The 21,329-nt window shown below is 38.9% G+C and overlaps 1 protein-coding gene across 1 annotated transcript; it reads left to right on the forward strand.

The window, feature by feature from the left end:
- Nucleotides 1–335: 335 nt before the first annotated feature.
- On the forward strand, nt 336–15,624 carry LOC117412473 (uncharacterized). Its single transcript, XM_058989282.1, has 2 exons — nt 336–501; nt 6,624–15,624. Exon 2 carries the CDS (start codon nt 6,633–6,635, stop codon nt 8,874–8,876), a length of 2,244 nt encoding a protein of 747 aa, XP_058845265.1. The 5' UTR covers nt 336–501; nt 6,624–6,632; the 3' UTR covers nt 8,877–15,624.
- The last annotated feature ends 5,705 nt before the right edge of the window (nt 15,625–21,329 follow it).

Raw genomic sequence — 21,329 nt, forward strand, 5'->3', positions numbered from 1 at the left:
ACACATATATACATTCACAAATAACCAAAAGCGATATGGATGGAATTCCTTAATAAAAGGGTAAAAATAAAAATAAAAATAGTAGACCGTTTATTTTGGAAATTAGCAAAACAAGGTTACCGCCTTTCGGGAAGAAAAAAAAAATCATCCCTCTACCTACTTAATGTTTTTTGCAATGTTGTTGTTTTATCATTGTGGACCACCTTAAAATTGTGACGCCAGGTTGTCATGGAAACTGGTTTACGCTACAAGGACTGAGCTAGATAACAGTGCAAGATATTCAGCAGTTTGATTTCAGCACCACGCTCCGCCTGGACAGCAACCAACGCTTGGAACTCCCAGACTTGACAGAGCTCGCGCCTATACCTGAGAAAATAGACTGTAATTGCTTGCACTGTCTTCAAACCGACACCTGTTGGAACAGACCACTGGTTCACATCGTGTGGAAAAACAAGGACATTTATAGAGTTCTACTTTTGAGGTGAGACCGAGAAATATTCGGTAAGTTTTAAAGATTTTTAGTGTTATATATATATATATATATATATATATATATATATATATATATATAGTGACATTGATAATGACAAAACTAGAAAACGGTAAACTGTTATTGGCTACCTCTAAGTTTAGATGCGTTTTCCCTTTTAAAGATAATACTGATACTAATACTACTTCTAATATTAATACACAATGTATTACTCCGATTCCTTCTGCAGAGTGCTAGGGTTACTTGTGATTTGGTGTAATTAATGTAATTATGGAGTGGGGGTAACATGTGAACCTATAATTAAGAACAATCTTTCATGTGTTTTCCAAAATTGTTTCCTGTTCTATCACAGTGGTAATCATTAGCGAGTTTGTTTGGTGGTGTTACAGACAGCCAGTGCGGTTAACAACACGTCAGGCAGTGGCTGGCTCGGTATTGTACAAGGAATTGAGCCAACTCTCTTATGGGTGGTGAGATGCTTGGAGTGCGTTTGTCTGTGAATGAATGAATGTCACATGGCCAGTGACAACAATAGGAGTCACATTTTTTTTCAGCTATAGAATTATTTATTTATTGATTTATTTATTAAATTCTTCAATAGTTCCCAGTTATGCAGAACCTTCACTACGTCATTATTTAAGGTATAGTGATTTTAAAACTCACTAATTACATGTTGGATAGCCAGGCATATTTTAAACGTCGTTACAATATTGAGCATTAGTAGAGGTATGTTATGAAACTTCGCAATTCGATGATTTATTTTATTGGGCAGATTTCGATACCGCTTTTCTGTTCGGCACTGCGGGTGGTTAAAGCGCTCTACATGATACTCTGCATAGGGCGTTGAGTTAATAAGCAGATCGATAGCGGCTACACAGAATGAACACAAGCAGAACGTGTTTTTTTTTATAGTCTATTTTGATTAGTCTATTTTGCGGGATGATTGTATGTATCTGCGCTGCCTGGGATTATATAAAACAGATCAGACACGAAACGCATCTGGAATGCAGGTTGAGAGATGAGTCACTGGCTTATTTGCATTAAAAAAATGAAATGGGGAGAGGCTGCAACATTGCTGGGGTTACATTCATGCCGACCAGCATAGGTTCTTTCAGGGTTATATGTTACTAACACTGGCGTATGTTTGCGATGAATGAATTATCACCACATAGTATGTATCACCACCGCCACGTGTAAACGTGTATGTGCAAACCCGCTGTGCATTAAAAAAGACATACAGTGTCAATGTCTGAGGCACGTTGTAGTGATAAAATACCGGTACATCAACGTGTTGTATGTGTGCAGCAAGAGTTTAAAAACAGTGTTGTGCGGAGCCCTGCACTAGGGTTACAATGTGTAATAGTCCCCAGTGGAATTTTACATATTTCTACAGCACTGAATCTCTGCAGCAATATAAACAAGAGAATATGTGAAACAAGATACTTGCAAGTTAAGTCGTGTCAAGATCTGTGGAGCCAAGAAGACACTGGGATGCATTGCATTATTTGCATAGCTGCAGTATAAAACATACCAATCTTTCTATGTAATTAGGACACACACAATTAGGAAAGTGTTATATTTCAATTTTGGAAGAAGGTAAAAAAACAGACACCAAATTATTTAAATTCATGAATTGATAGTGATAGTGGGATACTGCAGCTGTAAACCATTGCTGTAGGACAAGCTTATTGTTTATAAAAGGGAACAGCCCCAAAACTTAATTTAACACCGTCACTGAGCCTTAATCTGACAAATATTTCAGTGCCATACTTTATGTACACAGTATACGGTATACACAGTATTTGCAGGAGGTAAATTCTGAGCAAAGTTTTAAATTGTTGCTGTGGAAAACCACATTTCAAACCAATATGAAGCATGCTGTCTGCCAACATGTGTGTCTCTGTTAAAATGTGGTATCCTGATGTTTATCTTGTAAATACCACTTAAATCTAGACAAATTAAACCAATGTTTAAAAGCTTGTTCAGGTGTCAGCTATTGCAAATAAGGCTGTTGATGGTAGTCCTGGAATCATGTTGCACATCATTACCCTCCATCTACCTTCATTGTCCTGTAGTGAATGTTTTCTCCAAAGCAGCATTTCAAAGTGGTCTTCTGACTGGATCAGACTCTAAGATAATAACTGATAACTGCAAATGGTGCATCAGCTCAGGCAATTCAGCAGGAGTTTTAAAAAATAAATTAGGCAGAGCAGCATTGGCAGATCCTACTCAGTTGATCCTACTGCAAAAAAAAAAAAAAAAAAAAAAAAAAGCAAAATTGTCTATTCCATCAGGTTGACAAACAGTAGCTATCCAAATAATCCTCTGTGTCTTTTAATTGCTAAACTAAAAGCAATTCACCATGGAACCCTGTTGATTTGGGCAACAGTTCAACAGCAGCCACCTGTTGGCTGTCTGAGAGTTTAAAGTGAAAGTCCCTAATGCAGTTAGCCTCCAAACAACATTTGTGCATTTATTGCTGAACACCTGCACAGATGCATTAAATAACAAAACAATTGTCTTTTTAGTTTGCAAATAGGATTTAATAGGTTATTTAACTACAGGGTGCATAAAGAGTGCAAGGATATAACAGTCTTCCAATCTGATACAATCTGAAGTCATGGTTTGTACACAAACAAGGGAGACAGTTGTCTTCAAATACACTTTATACACCCTACTGTTAGAGATATTATATGTCAAGTGTTTAGCTATTTAGGAATTCGAATTTGATTCAGCGTCAGGCTGTTTTCTCAAATGGATCCTTTGTGATGCTTGTTTTTCCAAAGTGTACCGTATCATATTATTGCAGAATAGCTGGTCTGGGAATCATAAGGAAAGTGATTAACAGAGACATTATGGGCTATAGTTTTTATACAAAAGATCAGGAATACGTTTACGTAGTTGAAATGTATTTAAGGCAGTTGAATGTTTAGTTTTAAGCTCTTTATTCGCATAGGTATATCAATGATTGGGATCCATTCAAGTTTTACTAGACTTCTACTACTATTTACCATGCTTTACGAGGCTTATTGAATTCCTAAACTATGCATGTTCTTTAAGACAGGAGAATCTTTTGCAATGGGTTTCGGTTCATTTACAAAAGTTTTCAGGTACCAGTGGAAATGATGTGTGTCAATATGAGCTATGGGCAGTAGTGTGGAGTAGTGGTTAGGGCTTTGGACTCTTGACCAGAGGGTTGTGGGTTCAATCCCAGGTGGAGGACACTGCTGCTGTACCTTTGAGCACAGTACTTTTCCTAGATTGCTCCAGTAAAAAAACAACTGTATAAATGCGTAATTGTATGTAAAAATAATGTGATATCTTGTAACAATTGTAAGTCGCAGATGGCTGTGGTTTTCAATGGATGTAGGATAACCTTCATTTGGTCCTGAATATTGATGACAACATGGTCTGTCAATAAGCTGTGGCTCTGATGAAAACCCATCATAATGTAAAGCTGGTTATTTTACCTTTCTGTGTTTTTTAATATAGGCCAGGAAATGAATTTGATCATATTGTGCTGTGCCTCTAAAGTTACGGTCACAGTACCCTGTCATGTGTTCGGTTACAGAGACCAAACCTGCAATTAATACAGGTGTTGGTGGGAAGGTCAGCTATCTGAGGCATGGTTTTAAACAAGAACACTCATTAATAATATGTACTGCGGATAAAGCTGCTGGTTCCACACACACACATAATTATATATATATATATATATATATATATATATATATATATATATATATATATATATATATATATATATATATATTGTAATGAAATCAGGGGGTGCAGTACCTTATCTTCTCTTCAAAACACCAACCAGGAAACCAGGGTGTAATGAAAACGCCGTAGCGTGCATTTATTAAACAAAGCAACCAAACAAACTCAAAACACAAACACAAACCCAAACCCAAACCCAAACCCACTCTGGCATGTGCTCCCTTATCTTTTTTTTCCTTTAACAGGTTCTCCCTGTCCCTTTTAAAGGGGCTCTAATTACCCCAATTAGCCCAACTGAAAAACACTTAAACAATAAACAATCAATAAAACAATTACCAAAACAATCAAGCACTTAAGAGTCCTTCACCAAGATGGACTCCTTAGAGACAGGAACATTTACCAAGATGGAGTATATGTTCCTAACCCCAGGGTCCTAATGCCTCCATATTATGGTCCGGGACATACACATCATCACAATATATATATATATATATATATATATATATATATATATATATATATATATATATATATATTAGTAGTAGTAGTAGTAGTAGTAGTAGTAGTATTAGAAGTAGGACTGATAGTAGCAGTAGTAGTGGAAAATGTTTACATCTTTATAAACTACAGCAGTTTACAGTCTTAATACCAACTCCAGCCTTACCTGTTTAACCATTGCTACATTACATTTCTACATGAACTGCTAAATAAAGGTTCAAATAATCTTTCCATGCCCTTTGTTAATGAAATAAGATAAAATAAAATTGTATGTATAGCAGATCGTATGTATATCAGATTGTATGTATATCTCTTGGGGTTATAGTATCACAAGAACCCCTCATATAGTTACAGCCTTTGGATGTCAGTTTCACTTTAAGAGAAGCATCACGCTATCCCCTTGAAATAATAGATGCATACAACCATCAGGTGGCACAATAAACACACGAATTAAAGGTAAAGAATTGAACCTTAAAAGGGAAACCATTTAAGCCACAATATTGTTTTTGTCTACAGAGAATGCGATGTTGGCAGATTAGACCTAACACAAAATTGGCTTACTCTACTGATTTAAAACTGTTTTTGCTCTTCACATTTGATTAAAGAACAGTCCATTAATCAACATGGGATCGCCACTAACTTGTGCGTTTATTGTATCAATGTTGAAATGTGAAGCTCAGCAGTGCATATTACCACTGTGCCACATACTGTAACTGTGAGCTGTAACTCTGCAGTGCTTTAGCTGGACTTTAAATGCATCAGACAGATCTGCTGCTTTTAGTTATGGAAGGAGAAAAGAAGATATTATATTCAGTAACCAGCAAGAGAAAGCTCCAGGTACAGCAGGATGTATTCTTGCAGTTGAACTTAAAGATTGAATTCTCTAGGTTTTAAAATCCATTTTCCAACACAAATCCACTTTTGTGCTTTCTTGTAGTGTAATATATTGTTTCCAGATTCACTCTCTTTAATATTATTATCGTGGTTACTGCTTTGTCGGTTCAACACTTTATTTGTTATCTAAAGTAGAATATTAGTGTGTAGTGTTTGGATGAAATGGGGAAAGAGCTTAGTGCTGTGCTGTATGGTGCTTCATCTGGATGATAGAGCTTTTTCTATTTTCTTCTTTTTTATCAATGACACCAGGATGATTAATGCTTTGAGCCAAGGAAGGGGTGAGTCATCTGGTTAACCCTATCTGTACCAGAGGTGGAGGCAATAAAATCTGAAGCAGCAAATGCCAGATTCATCCATAACTATGAAACACTCAGCAGTTTTCAAACACATATTGAAAGAGCATATACATGAAAGAGGATACAGAATATATGCATTTTTAAATTCACTACTTTTTATTCTTGAATTAAACTATGTCAAGATGAGGCATGATCAACAAACAGTGAACATTTGTATAACATGTTTATAAAAGAATGTAAACACCACTTTATTTTCCTTATTTATAATAAATAATAAGAATAAAGTATATATTTTACCCCCTTCATTAATTACATTTGATGGATTTTTTTTCTTTTTTTTCAATTAATGAGGAATATAGCTCAGATATTTATAAAACACCTTGGTACAGATAAACAGATTGTTTGCAAAGCTTCATAACCTATATACAGTACTTGGGGATCGTGGGCAGACACAAGTATTTTAGAAAAAAACTAAACTATTGGGAATACTTACAGATTAATTTACTTTGATTTCATTCGAAGGTACTGTATTGCTACAGGCAGCTCCTTTGAAGATGCATGCTTTTTACAGAACAACAAAGGGCCTGTACCTGCGCTGAGGTAGAGAAGAAAATTAATTGACATAAGGAAGTTCTGTGGTACCGTTTTTAAAATAGTCAACATTTGATGTTGATAAAGCTGGATCTAACATTTATTTCTTCCTTTGTGTTTGTTTCCAGCTTGCCAACATGACTGAGAGACCAGCTCGTAGGTTTCATAACCTGACAATTGAACAAGTTCACACTTTAGACCAGGTCCTAACAGAGGTGATACCCATTCATGGGAGAGGCAACTTCCCAACACTGGAGGTGAAACCCAAGGACATCATTCATGTGGTAAAAGAGCGACTGATTGAAAAGGAGATTACTGTCCGTGACATCCGTCTCAATGGCTCAACTGCAAGTCACGTCCTGGTCAAGGAGAATGGGACCAGCTATAAGGATCTGGACATTATTTTTGGAGTGGAGCTCCCTAAGCAAGAGGACTTCCAGATCGTGAAGGAGGTAGTCCTTGATTGCTTGCTAGACTTCTTGCCCAAGTGCGTCAACAAGGACAAAATCACTGCACTGACCATGAAGGACGCATACGTTCAGAAGATGGTCAAGGTTTCCACCGAGCATGACCGCTGGAGCCTCATCTCACTCTCCAACAACAGCGGGAAAAATGTGGAGCTCAAGTTCGTCAACTCAATGCGGCGCCAGTTTGAGTTCAGCGTGGACTCCTTTCAGATTATCCTGGACCATATACTGGAGTCTTACCAGGACTCTGAAAGAGAAATGGCAGCAATGGCCAAGGCCAAGAAACTCCTTGAACAGATCAAAGAAACTCAGACTAAGGACAAGGAATTGCAAGCCCAAGACAAGACATTGCCAGCCCAGACCCAAAGGTCAGTGGACCAGACAGAAGAATTGCTGGTTGAGGCCAAGGCATCGCTGGCCCAGGACAACCAGTTGACAGTCCAGGAAAATGAGGCACCAGCCCTGAACACAGAAACAACATCCCATGGCAATGAGTCACAAGACCAGTGCAAAGAAACACCAGCCATGTGCAAGGCAACACCAGCCATGAGCAAGGAAACATCAACCCGGGGCAACAAGTCACCAGCCCAGTGCAAAGAAACACCAGCCATGGACATGGAATCACCAGCCCAGGACAAGGAGTCACCAGCCATGGGCAAGGAAACACCAACCCAGGGCATAGAGTCACCAGTCCAGGGAAAAGAAACCCCACCTCTGGACATGGAGTCACCAGTCCAGAGGAAAGAATCATCAACAAAGGACAAAGAATCACTGACGCCAATAAAGGAGTCCCAGACCCCGGCCAAGAAGTCCCTGATCCTGGCCAAGGAATCACTGACAGCAGCCGTGGAGTCAGAGACCGTGGACAAGATAGCACCAGCCCAGGATAAAGAATCTTTGACCAAAATCATGGCATTGCCAGCCCAGGTCAAGGACTTACTGGCAGAGTCCAAGGAGTCACTGGCCAAGAACAAGGAATCACTAGCCCTGGCCAAAGACTTATCTTCTCAGACCAAGAAATGCATTACCATGGACAAGAAGTCCCTGAACCAGGGTAAGGCATTACCAGTCCAGCCCAGGGAGGTAACGACTCATGCCAAAGCTTTACCAGGTCATGCTGAAGCCTTGCCAGTCCAGGAAAAGGAATTGGTGGCCCAGACTAAGGCATTGCCAGTCAAGGTCAAGGACTCATCAGATCAGCTCAAGGATTCATCAGCTCAGGCCAAAGATTTACAGGTCAGGGCCAAAGTATTACCAGCCTGGGACAAGACACTGCCTGCCCAGGACAAGGATTTAGCAGCCCAGGCCACTGAATCCCTGGCCCAGAACAAGGAATTGCTATCCTTGACTGTGGTGGCCGAGAGCATGTATGGAAATTTTGAGCAGGCCATGGACCACCTGCGCTACCGGCTGATTGCAACCAGGAAACCAGAGGAGATCCGTGGTGGTGGGCTCCTCAAGTACAGCAACCTGCTGGTCAGGGAGTTCAAGCCAGCCTGTGAGACAGAGATCAAAACCCTAGAGCGCTACATGTGTTCCCGCTTCTTCATCGACTTTCCGGACGTCAACGAGCAGCAGCGTAAGATCGAGTCCTACCTGCGCAACCATTTCATTGGCGAGGAGAAGAGCAAGTACGACTACCTGATGACCCTGCGTAGCGTGATCAATGAGAGCACCGTGTGCCTAATGGGCCACGAGCGGCGCCAGACTCTCAACATGATCACTATCCTGGCTCTAAAGGTCCTCGGCGAGCAGAACATCATCCCCAACACAACCAACGTGACCTGCTACTACCAACCAGCGCCCTACATGAGTGACCACAACTTCAGCAACTACTACATTGCTCACGGGCAGCCGCCAATCATCTATCACCCCTACCCTCTGCACATCCACATGCAGACTGGTCTGGTGTAGCGAAAGGTGGGAGTAGTAATAAAGATAGAAGGAAATCAGATTCAAATAAAGTGTGTGAATGAAAATATTTCAGCTTGAAATCTTAACAATTGGTCAACGATGCACCGCCTACGTGCGGAGTCCCTTATCTCAAAAAGCTCCAGATAACTCTTGCCTGTAGCTGTTGCTGGCTCGCACTGCAGGCACAGAGCCCAGTGACCTGCGGAAAGTTCTCCGTCTAAGGCTAGGCATCACAGAAATCAGTGCGGTGGATCAACTAGAAGGCGAGGTTACCTGCGTGATCTAGTTGAATATATGAATCTAATAATAGCAGGTCAATGCAGGTGTTCATGCATCAGGTCCAATTTGAAACTGGTGTAAGAAATAAGTAGGCAGGGTTGTGTGACTGACTCATACCCTACTTTTTTTAAAGACCGCTAAAGTGTGCCACATCTGTATTGTTCTATTCCTTTGCCAAAATTACAGGTATAAGGTCAAGTAGCTCCTGCTAACTCCATGTTAGCCACATGTACCTGATATAAAAGTAACTGTTGTGGTGGAAGATAATTCCACATTTCTGAAGAACTACAAAGGAATAGAAATGTTGGTAACATTTTTTAACAAACTGTCCATGTTTAAATCTATTTAAACAAGAAACAGTCGATACGTTCTTACGTTACTTTTTTTACATACCAATATTCATATGGCTTAGAACCAGAGCGACTAATTTAAAGTTCTTCATTTTGAGAAAGTGAATTTAAAAAGGCTTTCATTTTTGTTTCACATGGTTTTGTAGATTGTAGGTGCATACAATAATGTTGACTGTGTATTGCACACAGCCATTGGCAACATGGCAACATTACTATAGCATCTGTCGCTCTAGTTCTGAAACAGTAATATTGGTAATACAGTATAGAACGTATAAGTATTAGATTCCATTTCCCATAATTACATACAATTCTGATGTGCCATATTGGATTTCTATTTTTACTGAGATGAAAATATTTATTTTCCAAATGTTGTAATTTAGTAGTAGATCTTGTGAAAGCAGTGTTAATATTATGTCAGGTTTTGTAGAATAATTCACCCTTAATAAATGTAAGGTTTTTACCATTATCAATTCACTCATCTACCTATTACATTGGCAATAATGCTACAGTCACTTGCCTGTACAAGACCACAGAAGTAAAGGCTTAAGCCAAACTATTCATTGAAAAAGGATAGTTTGTATGGTTCCCATTGATAAAGCTTGGGCAAATCATTATTTACCATTTTGTCAGGGGATTTTCTTGAACCCTTAAAGCTGACAGTATTCTATATCAATGCTTTCCCTTGAATCACTGTTTTTTAGGCTCTATAAAAAAAAAACATTCTTACAGTATATACTGAACAACAAGTGGTCTGTACAATGAGTCATGGAGGATTGAGTTCAATATGAAACCCCAGATATCAATAGGGGTTCCATAATGTGATGAAACAATGGATTTGTAACCCCTAGATAGGGTTTGTTTGGATCAAATGGTTTTTAGAACCCAGCGTACAGAAATCTGCTGTTCAGTATGTAAGAATGGTTCCAGTGAAAGACTGAATGGAACTTATGATTCTTTATAGAATGCAAAGGCACCCTCTTTGATAGGAGTGCACAAGAAGGAACAATTCAGAACACTAAATAATCTTAAATTAAACAAATCCTTTGTTGGTATGTGACGGATTAGCTGCTGCAGGAAAGCACTGGCTGGAAGTGACAAGTTGAAGTTCAACCTCACTTTATACAGATAGAGGCGAGTTCATTTTCAGCTGGAAGTCACACTGTAGATCAGCACCTTTTTACTTTAGATACATCTGTGCACCTTAAAGGATATGAAAACAAACCCTGGATGATATTTTCTTATCAGGATTTAACCAGTAAACAATAACCACACAAGTGCTTATCTCCAGAAAAAGTTCCTATGAACCCTATATTATTATTACTACAAATACATTACATACCATGAAAGCCTAAAGAGTATTTTTAAACATATATAGGGAACAATATGCATTTTTGTCTCAGGTAATGTGTCAAAAGTCTGTGTTGTTAAATAAGCACCCTGATGAAATTTCCAGTAAAGTGTTTCCCTTGAGATTCCCCTTGAATTTGGATATTTTAACCTCACAAGTGGAGAAATGTTGCTTTCAAAATGGTTCCACTTCAAATTAAACATTTTAATTGCATTTAATTGGCACCTTCTTAATCGTCTCTTACTTGCTGGTCAATGCAGTGCAGATAGCAATCTACTTCAATTTACCTTTAAAGGCACTCTCCATTAATACCTTTACAGGGAAATGCATATCTATTTGGGGAACCTGATAAAGGGTTGTTTTCTATTAATCAAAAATGCATACAAATTACAGTCACTATTGACAAGTAGTGGATATATTACATTGTTCATGGCTTAACCAGGATTTCAGTACCTCTTTCACTGCACTCTTGCATTGGTTAGTTTGTTTAGTTCATTTCTAATGGTTTTTCTAAACATCTCTACAGCCCTCTCCCCTCAGTGTTTGTTTGCAGGTGTTAGAATCCTCCCTATGTACTTTGTACTAGACAGAATAGGATTGATTCAAATGGCAGTGGATTTAAATACTGGCACATTTTATATATTATAAATATGGACCCTGGTATTTTCTAAAAGACAAAGGAGACTCTAATGCTGGTTTTAACAAAGGGTCTTGTATTGATTCAATTGTTTGGTGTTTTTTTTAATATTGAGTTGATGCACACATGCATATTACAATTAAGTAGAAAGAGCAGTTAATAAGAGATCAATTCAGATGAGTCTTTCCCAGTCCAGGGAAGAAAGATTGGGGGCTGTAGTTTGGGCTGCTATTCGTATATGTTGCACTGACATATCTAAAGTTAAGAAACAAATTATCTGCACAACAACAAGAAGAGCATGGAAAACGGTCAGATAGCTAATAAAGGGAAGAGAAACTGATAAAAGCTATAGATTTAGCAATATTTAATGTAAATATTGAGCTGTGAAATAAATACAAACAAGCCTAATTTGTAAAGACTTTGCATTAAGTGGGTGCCTGTTCTGTTGAGTAGAAACCCATTGAAAACCTTATTGAGCCTATTGGGGTCTCCTTGTAGTCATTACTGGAGTTTCCATATGAGTGTTTAACAGGGGTCTCCAATTGAATGGGTATGTATGTCCATAGTGTGTGGAGGGTCATGCAGAAGCATGTTTCGTAATCAAGTGTTGTACCAAAATGACACTCATTGACAACAGTGGAACTCTATCACTCTGCCCATCTGGGTGTGAGTGACTCATCGGAAACCAGTACCAGCCTGTCTATTTAGTTTCCAGCACTGGGATTCCGAGGGCCTTGGAACACCGAATTGATGATTTGTTTGGTCTGTCCAAATCAATTTTAATAAGTCTGGGACAAGGATGAAATGCTTGTACACATTACATTCTAAAAGAATACAGTTGTGGCAGTGCTATATAACACTATGGAGGATTTAAAGAGTAATTTATGTAGTACAAGATCTATAAATACTAAAATTATTGGGATCACATTTGGGCAAATGCACATACCTCCACATTAAAAAACCCTCTGTTGTACTATGAATCGTTTGTTTGTCGTGTCTATGAGAAGGTAGACTAGTTATATTGAGGAAAACTTATATTGAGGAAACAAGTAAACCATTATGCTAACATTGTTTTACATTGTTTTTCAGAAATACTGAGGACAGTTTCATATGGACCTCAGAAAGTTTAATCTTTAAAGGTATAGCCTTTACTTCTTATTAAATTAGAGGAAAAACAAAAAAGTCCCTAGTCAATTAGGGAACCTTTTTATTTTGGGACCCTCGTTAACCCAGCACTTTCCATTTTCATTTCGTTTCACTCCCAATTTTCAAACAATTCCACTGTTTCTTTTCACAATTTTTAAATAAGCACTTGCCCCACTGGATCCAAGCCAGCTCTTAGTTTAGCAGTCCGGGCTCTGTAAGTGTGTGAAAAGTAGATACTGATTTTCACCAGCAGAGGGAGCGCTAACGAGATGCATCGTTGAGGTTCAAAGACAGGACTAGAAAGGTGTTGGTAGTGTGTTAGTTTTGACAACCATTTTTGCAGCAGTAAAGCTTTTTCATAAAATACTGGCACGTAAGAAATATCAAATTGAAACCATTTACTACCCTTTCAATGTGAACTTCAGGGCATGTTTCAATTCTCAAGTTATTTTTATACAGTGTTTCGTCAAATGTCTGCTGTGAATACAAATTATTTATGCATGCAGTACTGTATCAAATATTGGCGCAATTTTTGGGGTAATGTATAAAAAATAGAAATACAGAAACAACCTGTATGTTTGAAGTCAAACTGCCGCTGCTTATACCTTTTATTAAAACATTTAAAAAATGCCTAAACCCATGTATATATTATTTATTTATTTTAAAATCTAGTCGTTGCCAATTTTTTATTATTTTCTCCCAATTTGGAATGGCCAATTATTTTATTACGGTCGGCTCGCCGCTACCACCCCTGCGCTGACTCGGGAGGGCGAAGATGAACACACGCTGTCCTCTGAAGCGTGTGCCGTCAAGCCGACCCTTGGGCATCTTACAGGCGCCCGGCCAGACTACAGGGGTCGCTGGTGCGCGGTGAGCCGAGGACACCCTGACCGACCTAGCCCTCCCTCCGCCCCCCCGGGCGACGCTCAGCCAATTGTGCACCGCACCCTTGGAGGCTCCCGTCCTCGATCGGCAAAGTAATAGCCCGGATTCGTACTCGAGACTAGCAGGCTATGGAGCGCATCCTGCACTCACGTGGAACGCCTTTCCTGGATGAGCCACTCGGGAGCCCCTGTATATTATGTATAATGGCGATGTTAATCAAGGCAATAGTGAGTATAGATTTGAAGAGAGTATTGATTAATTCTGACAAAAGACCTCAAAAATGTCTTTCTTTTTAAAATTTCCACTTACACCTGGAGAATAGACTTTTGAGGTTTTGAAAGCTAATTTATAACTGATTTTAAACCAGTACAGCAGTTCCCTGCAGCTTCAAGAGGCACGTCTTTTTTTGTTGCTGTAGCTTTCTTTTTTTAATGTCTTCTCCAATTGATGCCCCTCGGTTTCCAGTCCTCAGATCGAATGCAGAGCCTTGGGTTGCACTTTATATAACGTCTTTGTAAAGGCTGAGGGTCTGTACAAATGACTCCCTCCATCACGCTGTTATCTTGTCAATTACAGAGCACTGATCCCATCGTTAGAGTGATCGCTCTGGCCCTGGCTAGACGCACGGGAAACAGAAATGAATGAAGGAATGGGGAGAACAGCATCATGATACCGTGACATGCCGATTTCGTGCTTTTCATTACCAAGGCGTTCGTCTGAGGAGCCTCCTGAGCAAATTAACAACTCAAGACGCTTTCGCTAAAAGCTCTTGTTGGATTTTCAGTCAATCAGCACACGCCCAGTTTAATTTGGAGCCTTGTAATGGATAACGACAGCTCCCGAATAACCGGTTTGTTTTACAAACGGGCTTCATAGCAGCAATTTGACATCATTTAGGTCAAGGTTGTCACGTCTAGAGGGTTTTTTAAAATCATATTCTGACCGTTACAAAGAATGCATTCCAAAGCGACTCGTTTTTATTCATGTTACCACATATAGAAGGCACGTCCCTGTTATTTTTAGATTAACTCTAAAATAATTAGGAAACTTCTTGCCACCAACTGTAAAGTAGGTGTGATATTAGATAATGCAATATCTCTAACCCTGAAAACAATCCTGAAATTAAGCTTAGTCAACAGTGTAAACCTGACCCATTTCCCCTGCTTTGTAAGCATAAAATATACCAGATTCCCAACTTTCCTTCACATCATATCATAAAACCACAGCATATTCATAACTAAAAAGAAAGTGTCTAATCATTTTCGACATTTGTTTCAACAAGCACTCATCAATGTCCTTATATATGTTTTCTTTGAAAAGAAAATGAGTATGCCACCACAACAGCCAATCGAATGTTCTGTTTAATTGTTCTATTGCTAAATTCCAATTGTATTTCTTCACAATGTCTTTATTACATGTCATTGGAATACAATTGTGTCATCATCACAGGTCGCAGTCAGGGCTACTGATGTTTTATTTGATTTAAAAAATGCATTAAAAAAGACAATGCAGTACATTGTAAAGCTAATGCAAAGATAATATATATTTTATACTGCAAATGTTTTCTTTTCCTGTACAGTCCTGTTTTTTTAATGTCTGTTGATAAAGGCTTTAAAACGTATTGATTATACACATGGTGTTCTGACAGACAGATGGGTCATTACCAGTACTATGAAAATGTGACCCTGTTTTTTAAGATTGCTGAAATGACTATTATGATTTGTGAGTATTAAATTGAGGGTAGTGTATGTATATGGTTAATACAGCCCTCCCACTGCGGTTCAATAATAGATGCCTCATTAGGGCCTGTGCTTTTGATGTTCAGAAACAAAAATGCATTCAGTGAAGACTAATGTCAATGCAAGCCTCTCTTGGTTGCTGCCAACGACATGCACAAAATAGCCTTTCCCTAGGGCTCGTTTCAATTACAATGAAGTGTAGGTGTACTGTAAGTGTCTTTGGGAGAGCAGCACAGAATAATGTCAAGGTTTTAATTAGGTGTCTATATTAAAAAATAAATGTAAGGTCATTGGGGGTGGTGAGGTGGTGGAGGGTTTAAAGTCTATGTTTTGTGTGGTACAAAATATTTTCGCTTACTCTTGTCAGCTATTTGTTCACAGATTTTTTTTGTGTATTTGAATTATTCTGTCATATATAAACAGTTTTTTATATATTATTAAACAGCCTGGTAAGTTTTCTTTTGTCTTTTTGTCATGTTGTGTATGGAATAAGCTGCAGCCTAATTCATTCAAAAGGTGGGAGTGGGTGACTAGGTGGCACAATGGTTTAGCACACTACCCTTTCACTTCTGGAATCCTGGTATGCAATCTAGCATAACAAAACACTCATATAATTGGACACTTTTGCTTGCAGTCACAAAAAGAGCCCCCAGGGATGAGGAGAGACCGAACTGAAAGGATAGTTCTTCCGTAGCTGGCCTGCAGGGCAATGTGCTTTCTTTGAAAGGAGAGAGAAAGTCCAGCTACAGTAACAGAACCCCCCACCCCTGTGTGTAAAGCACATTCTATCATATCAAACCCCTTCCGTACTGAGCACTTCTATTATATATACGAAGGAATGATCACTATTGAACCTGCTCTTTGAGGGCCTTTGGAGCAGACATGCAATATACCAATGGGGTGGCTGTCAGCAGCACAATGGAACAAGCAAGCCCTGCACACTGAGTAACATGCTGTACTCTGCTAGGGAGGTGCTCTCGAATGACTCATCCAAACATGACCCCTCACAAGAATACAAAGCCAGGTGAGATCTGACTGTATCAGGAAGGGGGCTGTGAAAGAAGGGTTGTCCCTGTGCCTTCTGACTTGGAATATTAAAATGGATTTCCTTTAAAAACAATTTAACAAAAAACAGAGGCATTATAAAAGTTCACCATGGTAAACATGTACTTTGTAAATTTTGCAGTTTACTCTTCAATGAACCACAGAGCTTCACCACACTTATTTGTGATTTACTACACATGCTTAAGCTTTAAATGCTTTCACTACCCTTTCATCGTGTTTTTCACTTTGCAATTATTTTACATCAGCCAACTTCAAATAGAACCCTTCATCTGGTTTGCACAGGTTGAATAAAAGAGCAGCTGGAAATATCAAACAATAAAACACAGGCAAAGAGGATCAAACTCCACAGGCTGCTTCTACACTAGCCTTACAGCCAGTGTAATCAAATTCAAAATTCTTACTGATTCCAATCATCCCAAACCAAAGCACTGGAATTCAGGTCGTAACAATTCAATCAATTTACCGCTGGCAGACAGCTAGCACAATTGAATTGGTAGGCCCCACGAGCTTGTTGGTTTTGTAACTTTTCTGAAGCTGAGAAAATGAGACCCTAATCATCTGTTATAGGGAGGATAACTGAATAAATGGCAAACTTACTCAAGCTTTCACTGGCAATATGTTCTTTGAAATAACAGTATTGACCATTTCACCACCAGATAATGAACAAACAAGCCAAATAAAAAAAAAAAAACTTTTTAACTAAAACAAACCACAGTATGCCATCACAACTTACACAAGGAATTGATATTAATGCTTTTAATCACTGCTATAAAAGGAAATCATGAACAATTCAAAATACCACATGTGACTTAGCTGGGTGTCATCTTTAGAAGGGCTTGCTTACCAGTCTCCCATACGGAAAGCTATTGTAAAACATGTGCTGCCTTATTTACAAATACTTAACTCTTATTTAAAGACTGCTTTGTCTGAGAATTAAATCAGCTTGTTATTCAGGAGCCATTTATAGACTGGTGTTAAATAGTCAGAGTGTGACTCTCCAAAGAGGTAGCAGAGGGGCAGTCAATGAGAGACTGCATAGCTGATCTGATTGGGTCTGGTTTGAAATCCTGGTTCCATTCCCACTGCATTAAACTGAATCAAGTCCAGTAGGTTGAGAAGCGTGAGCCCATCACTTTTACATTTTACCATTTTACACATTCTGATCAAGAGGTTTTTAGCAGAATGACCTATGATTGAAAACGTTATCTCTAACAATGAGTGCTGCTACTTATGTGACTATCGCCCCAAATGCACCTAGTGTGTTTTCTAAATGTTAACTGAAAATTCGGGGGGCGTGAACCAGGGCTTTGCTATTTCCTAATTTCACCTGCCTATCATAATTGACTAATTTCACCTGTCTGTCATTACTGACTCCCTATAATCACAGTCACAGCTCAGCTCTTTCTCTTGCATTTTGCTTTTTCCCTCCTCCTCCTCACTTCTTTCATATGCCGCGTGCCTCTGTGTCGGTCCCCTCTGGGGGGATAGTGAGTCTCACTTCCCCGACCTTGAGTTCCAGTAACTCTGCAGGTTCTTCGTGTGGTCAGAGGGGACCACCGGCCACACTATTCTTTCGCAGCTCATGTGCTATATATCTTGCTTCACGAAAGAAAGCTCTGTCTTACTTCCTCCTCTACCCTCCTGGGAAGTGGCCCTCCTAATCTTAGTGCTCGAGGCCCATAACTAACAATTATTTGTGTTCTTTCAGATTCCTTTTTCCTTACTTCAAGACTTTGTATGAGCTGTTCCGTCCTCTGAGGGTCAACCCCGGTCACTAACTGGGACCCAGTCGTCAGGCCGAGACGCTCTCTTTTCAGGGGCCAGGAGGCCATTAGGGCTAGACTCGACTCCATAGGGAAGGCGCTCTCGGTTGGTGTCTGGCCTGTCCTTCTCTCTCTCCCCTGATCTAGAGTCCAAGCCTCGAATCATAAGTTCCAAAACACTCCCTTCCTCTCGCAGCCCTGGTTCCTGCCCCGTGAATTAACTATGAAGATAACTCTTGACCTATTGGCTTTAATCCTTGTCTTTAGGACAATGATGGGTTATGAAAAACCAGTGCACTTATTATAATTACGCTCCTTCAAACAGAGTTTATATATACAGCTAAGTGATATTTTATTTATAAATTTGAAGGGTTTTAATAGCTTCAGTACTACTGACTTCCTTTAAAGCTATCACAGTAGGACTTCGATCAAGAGATTGGATTACTGCTAGGACTAAATTGCCAAGGTCTGTTTATGGGGTTCCTGTTGTATTTTGGGCGATAAGCACTTATTGCCTCCACCCTAAATGCCTTTTATACATTCTCTCAAGGAAGTAGACTTCATGCAATGTTTTGTTTTCCACAGAGTTCATAGCCCTATTATCCCCTGCAGGGGATGAAATTGAAAACGCTTCTAATCTTGGCTTTGTACTACTGAGCTTGGAAGCTGCCTTTTTTTTACTGACCTGCTTTAGACCGGCAATTTAAAATAGGAAAGATTTACACGCTGCAGGGTTAGCATTGCAGCGAACAATGAGTTTGCTATTTCTATTCCTCAGGGAGAGCCAAGGCTGTTCATCTTCTGTTTCACAAGCTCTGTTCACAGGTCTTCAGCTGAAGCGTGGGCAGGTGAGGGTGCTGTTAAAAAGCCAGTAGTGACCCACGTGGCTTTCAGCAGGAGGCAGCACAGGATCCCCTGCAAGGTGACTAATAGAAGTGTGTCCCAGCCAGGGAAACAGTCATCATTAAAGTGCCACTGCATTCTCCCACCCAGCAGGAGGCCAAAAGAGAACCATCTCTTGGAGTTCAGCGCTCGCTGAGGCTGGGAGCTGAGATAATGCGCTTTGATTGCTGTGGCATTGCCATTTTAACTGTCCTGCCCTTTTAACCATCCACCCCTTCCATTATTTTATTCAGATTTTTTGTCATCTCAAATTTCTGTAATTGTTTTGTATATTTACTGCAACATTTCCTACAGTTCTTATCGGATGTGCTGAAACATTTTCAAACCTTCCTAATGAGATCTCAAAGTAATGTAGTATAACATGTTTATGTATAAACAAGCATATTGTTGAATAATCTTTGTTTTTTTAAGCATGAGAATCATAACATTGTAATAACTATAAGTTATTAAAAAATGTATGCATCTTAATTAATATATAATCACATTATAATTATGGTAATAATTACCAAGTACAGTAATTTTAAAGGAAGTACATTTTAAATACACTGTTGTTTACAAGCAATTACTCTTTAACCTCTGCATAATATCTTAGTTATACATAACATAACACTGCAGTTATTAAAAAGTAATTTCAAGTAATATAATTATTGCCACACACTAGAAGCAGGAAAACATACATCTCTCTGACTGCATTTTGCTTCCTGCGGGGGCTACAATAAGGAGATTGCTTATGGTAAAAGAACATGTATAAGTACATGAATTCCCAGAGGGTTGGTTGGAGACTTGTCTCTCCGCAGCTCAGGTAGTAGCTCAGTGAGAAGACCAGGCTCTATTTGCTATTTGAGGACCCACCATTGTGCTCACATTTATGTTAAATGTCATCATGTGGAGGTTGGAGGGTGGTTCAGTAACACCATTAGAGAGGGATTGTCACAGTACGTTTGCTGAAATATATCCATGCAAATACACTTTATTTCAGATATGCATTGATTTGCTTTGCATGATATTTTTTTGATTTGTATATGAAAAAAACTGTAAGAATATCATTACATTTTTTTTAACAAAACAAATTTGTCAATCTGGCTGTAATTAATCACAGTGAAAATATTAAATACAACAGCTCAATCTTATATCCATTACTTGAGCAACATTCCAAATGGTACATACAGAAAGCATTCTGTGGAAACCTATTGACACTAATGACATAATTAGCTGTGTTAAAAGTCATGTTTCTTTTTTTTTTAATTCTCTGTCTACTTTGTCTCCCTGGAAACTGAAAACATGATGGCCATCAATGTTTCTGGAGAGGGAAAAACATGCTAAAGGCATTATGAGGTACAGGGGGCAACGTTAAAATGACTTAACATTATTATTATTATTATTATTATTATTATTATTATTATTATTATTATTATTATTATGCAGTAGCTCTGTCAGACTGTAGTTTATAAGGCAGTAAACAGTTCTCAGACATTGGCTTTGAAAAACAAAAACTGCTGCTCACGATTGTAATCAGAGATGGCACAAGAAATAAAACATAGCCTTTAGATTTTATATACTTAATACAAAATTAGTAGGACATATGAATTGTTATAAACCTCATGGATCATCGGAAGTTCCATTATTGGCCAATAGAGGAGCAAACTACTCACTCTGCACAGATCTGCAGGTCCGATCAGCACCTGAGGGGGTATTTATGCAGTTTGATTCATCCAGTCTATTTCCCTGCTTGAAGTTATTGTCTAGAATGAACAGCCAGGGACTGCAGCGGGAGAGATTTATGAAAAGAGCAGAAGCAATAATAAATCTAGTCACAGTTTTTAAATGTTTTATAAAATAATGAGCAATCATACTTTTCATGGGGTCATGGGAAGCAGTCAGAATTTTCATAGAGCAACTCTTTTTGTTTGAATCCAACACTAGTCTACAGTATATGGGACTGTAGTACAGACAGTACTTATCCTATCATTATGAAGACCTTGTGACTAGCTGTGGTCCACTTGGTCGTGTATTAAACTAAACAGAAACCAATGCAAACTTCCTGAAAGCCCCACCAGGAACTGCTTTGAAGATGGATCAATATGTGTTTATTGTGTGCAGTTTTAGTCTCGAACCCACAAGCAATTACTTGCAATCTGTACTGTGCAAGCCACAGTGCGAACACACCTGCCTTACTACAGCTGTCATTTCAGACCCTAGAATTACTAGCGCTATTGAGTGCTAATGTGTTATTTCCAAATCACTATAGGCTGCAATCTGAAGACAAAGTTTACATTGTCATTGCTCCTGGAAAGAATTCCTTCAATAACCCTTTGAATATTCTAGCCACATGTTTTAA

This window comes from Acipenser ruthenus, chromosome 16, assembly GCF_902713425.1.
Source record: "Acipenser ruthenus chromosome 16, fAciRut3.2 maternal haplotype, whole genome shotgun sequence".
NCBI lineage: Eukaryota > Metazoa > Chordata > Actinopteri > Acipenseriformes > Acipenseridae > Acipenser > Acipenser ruthenus.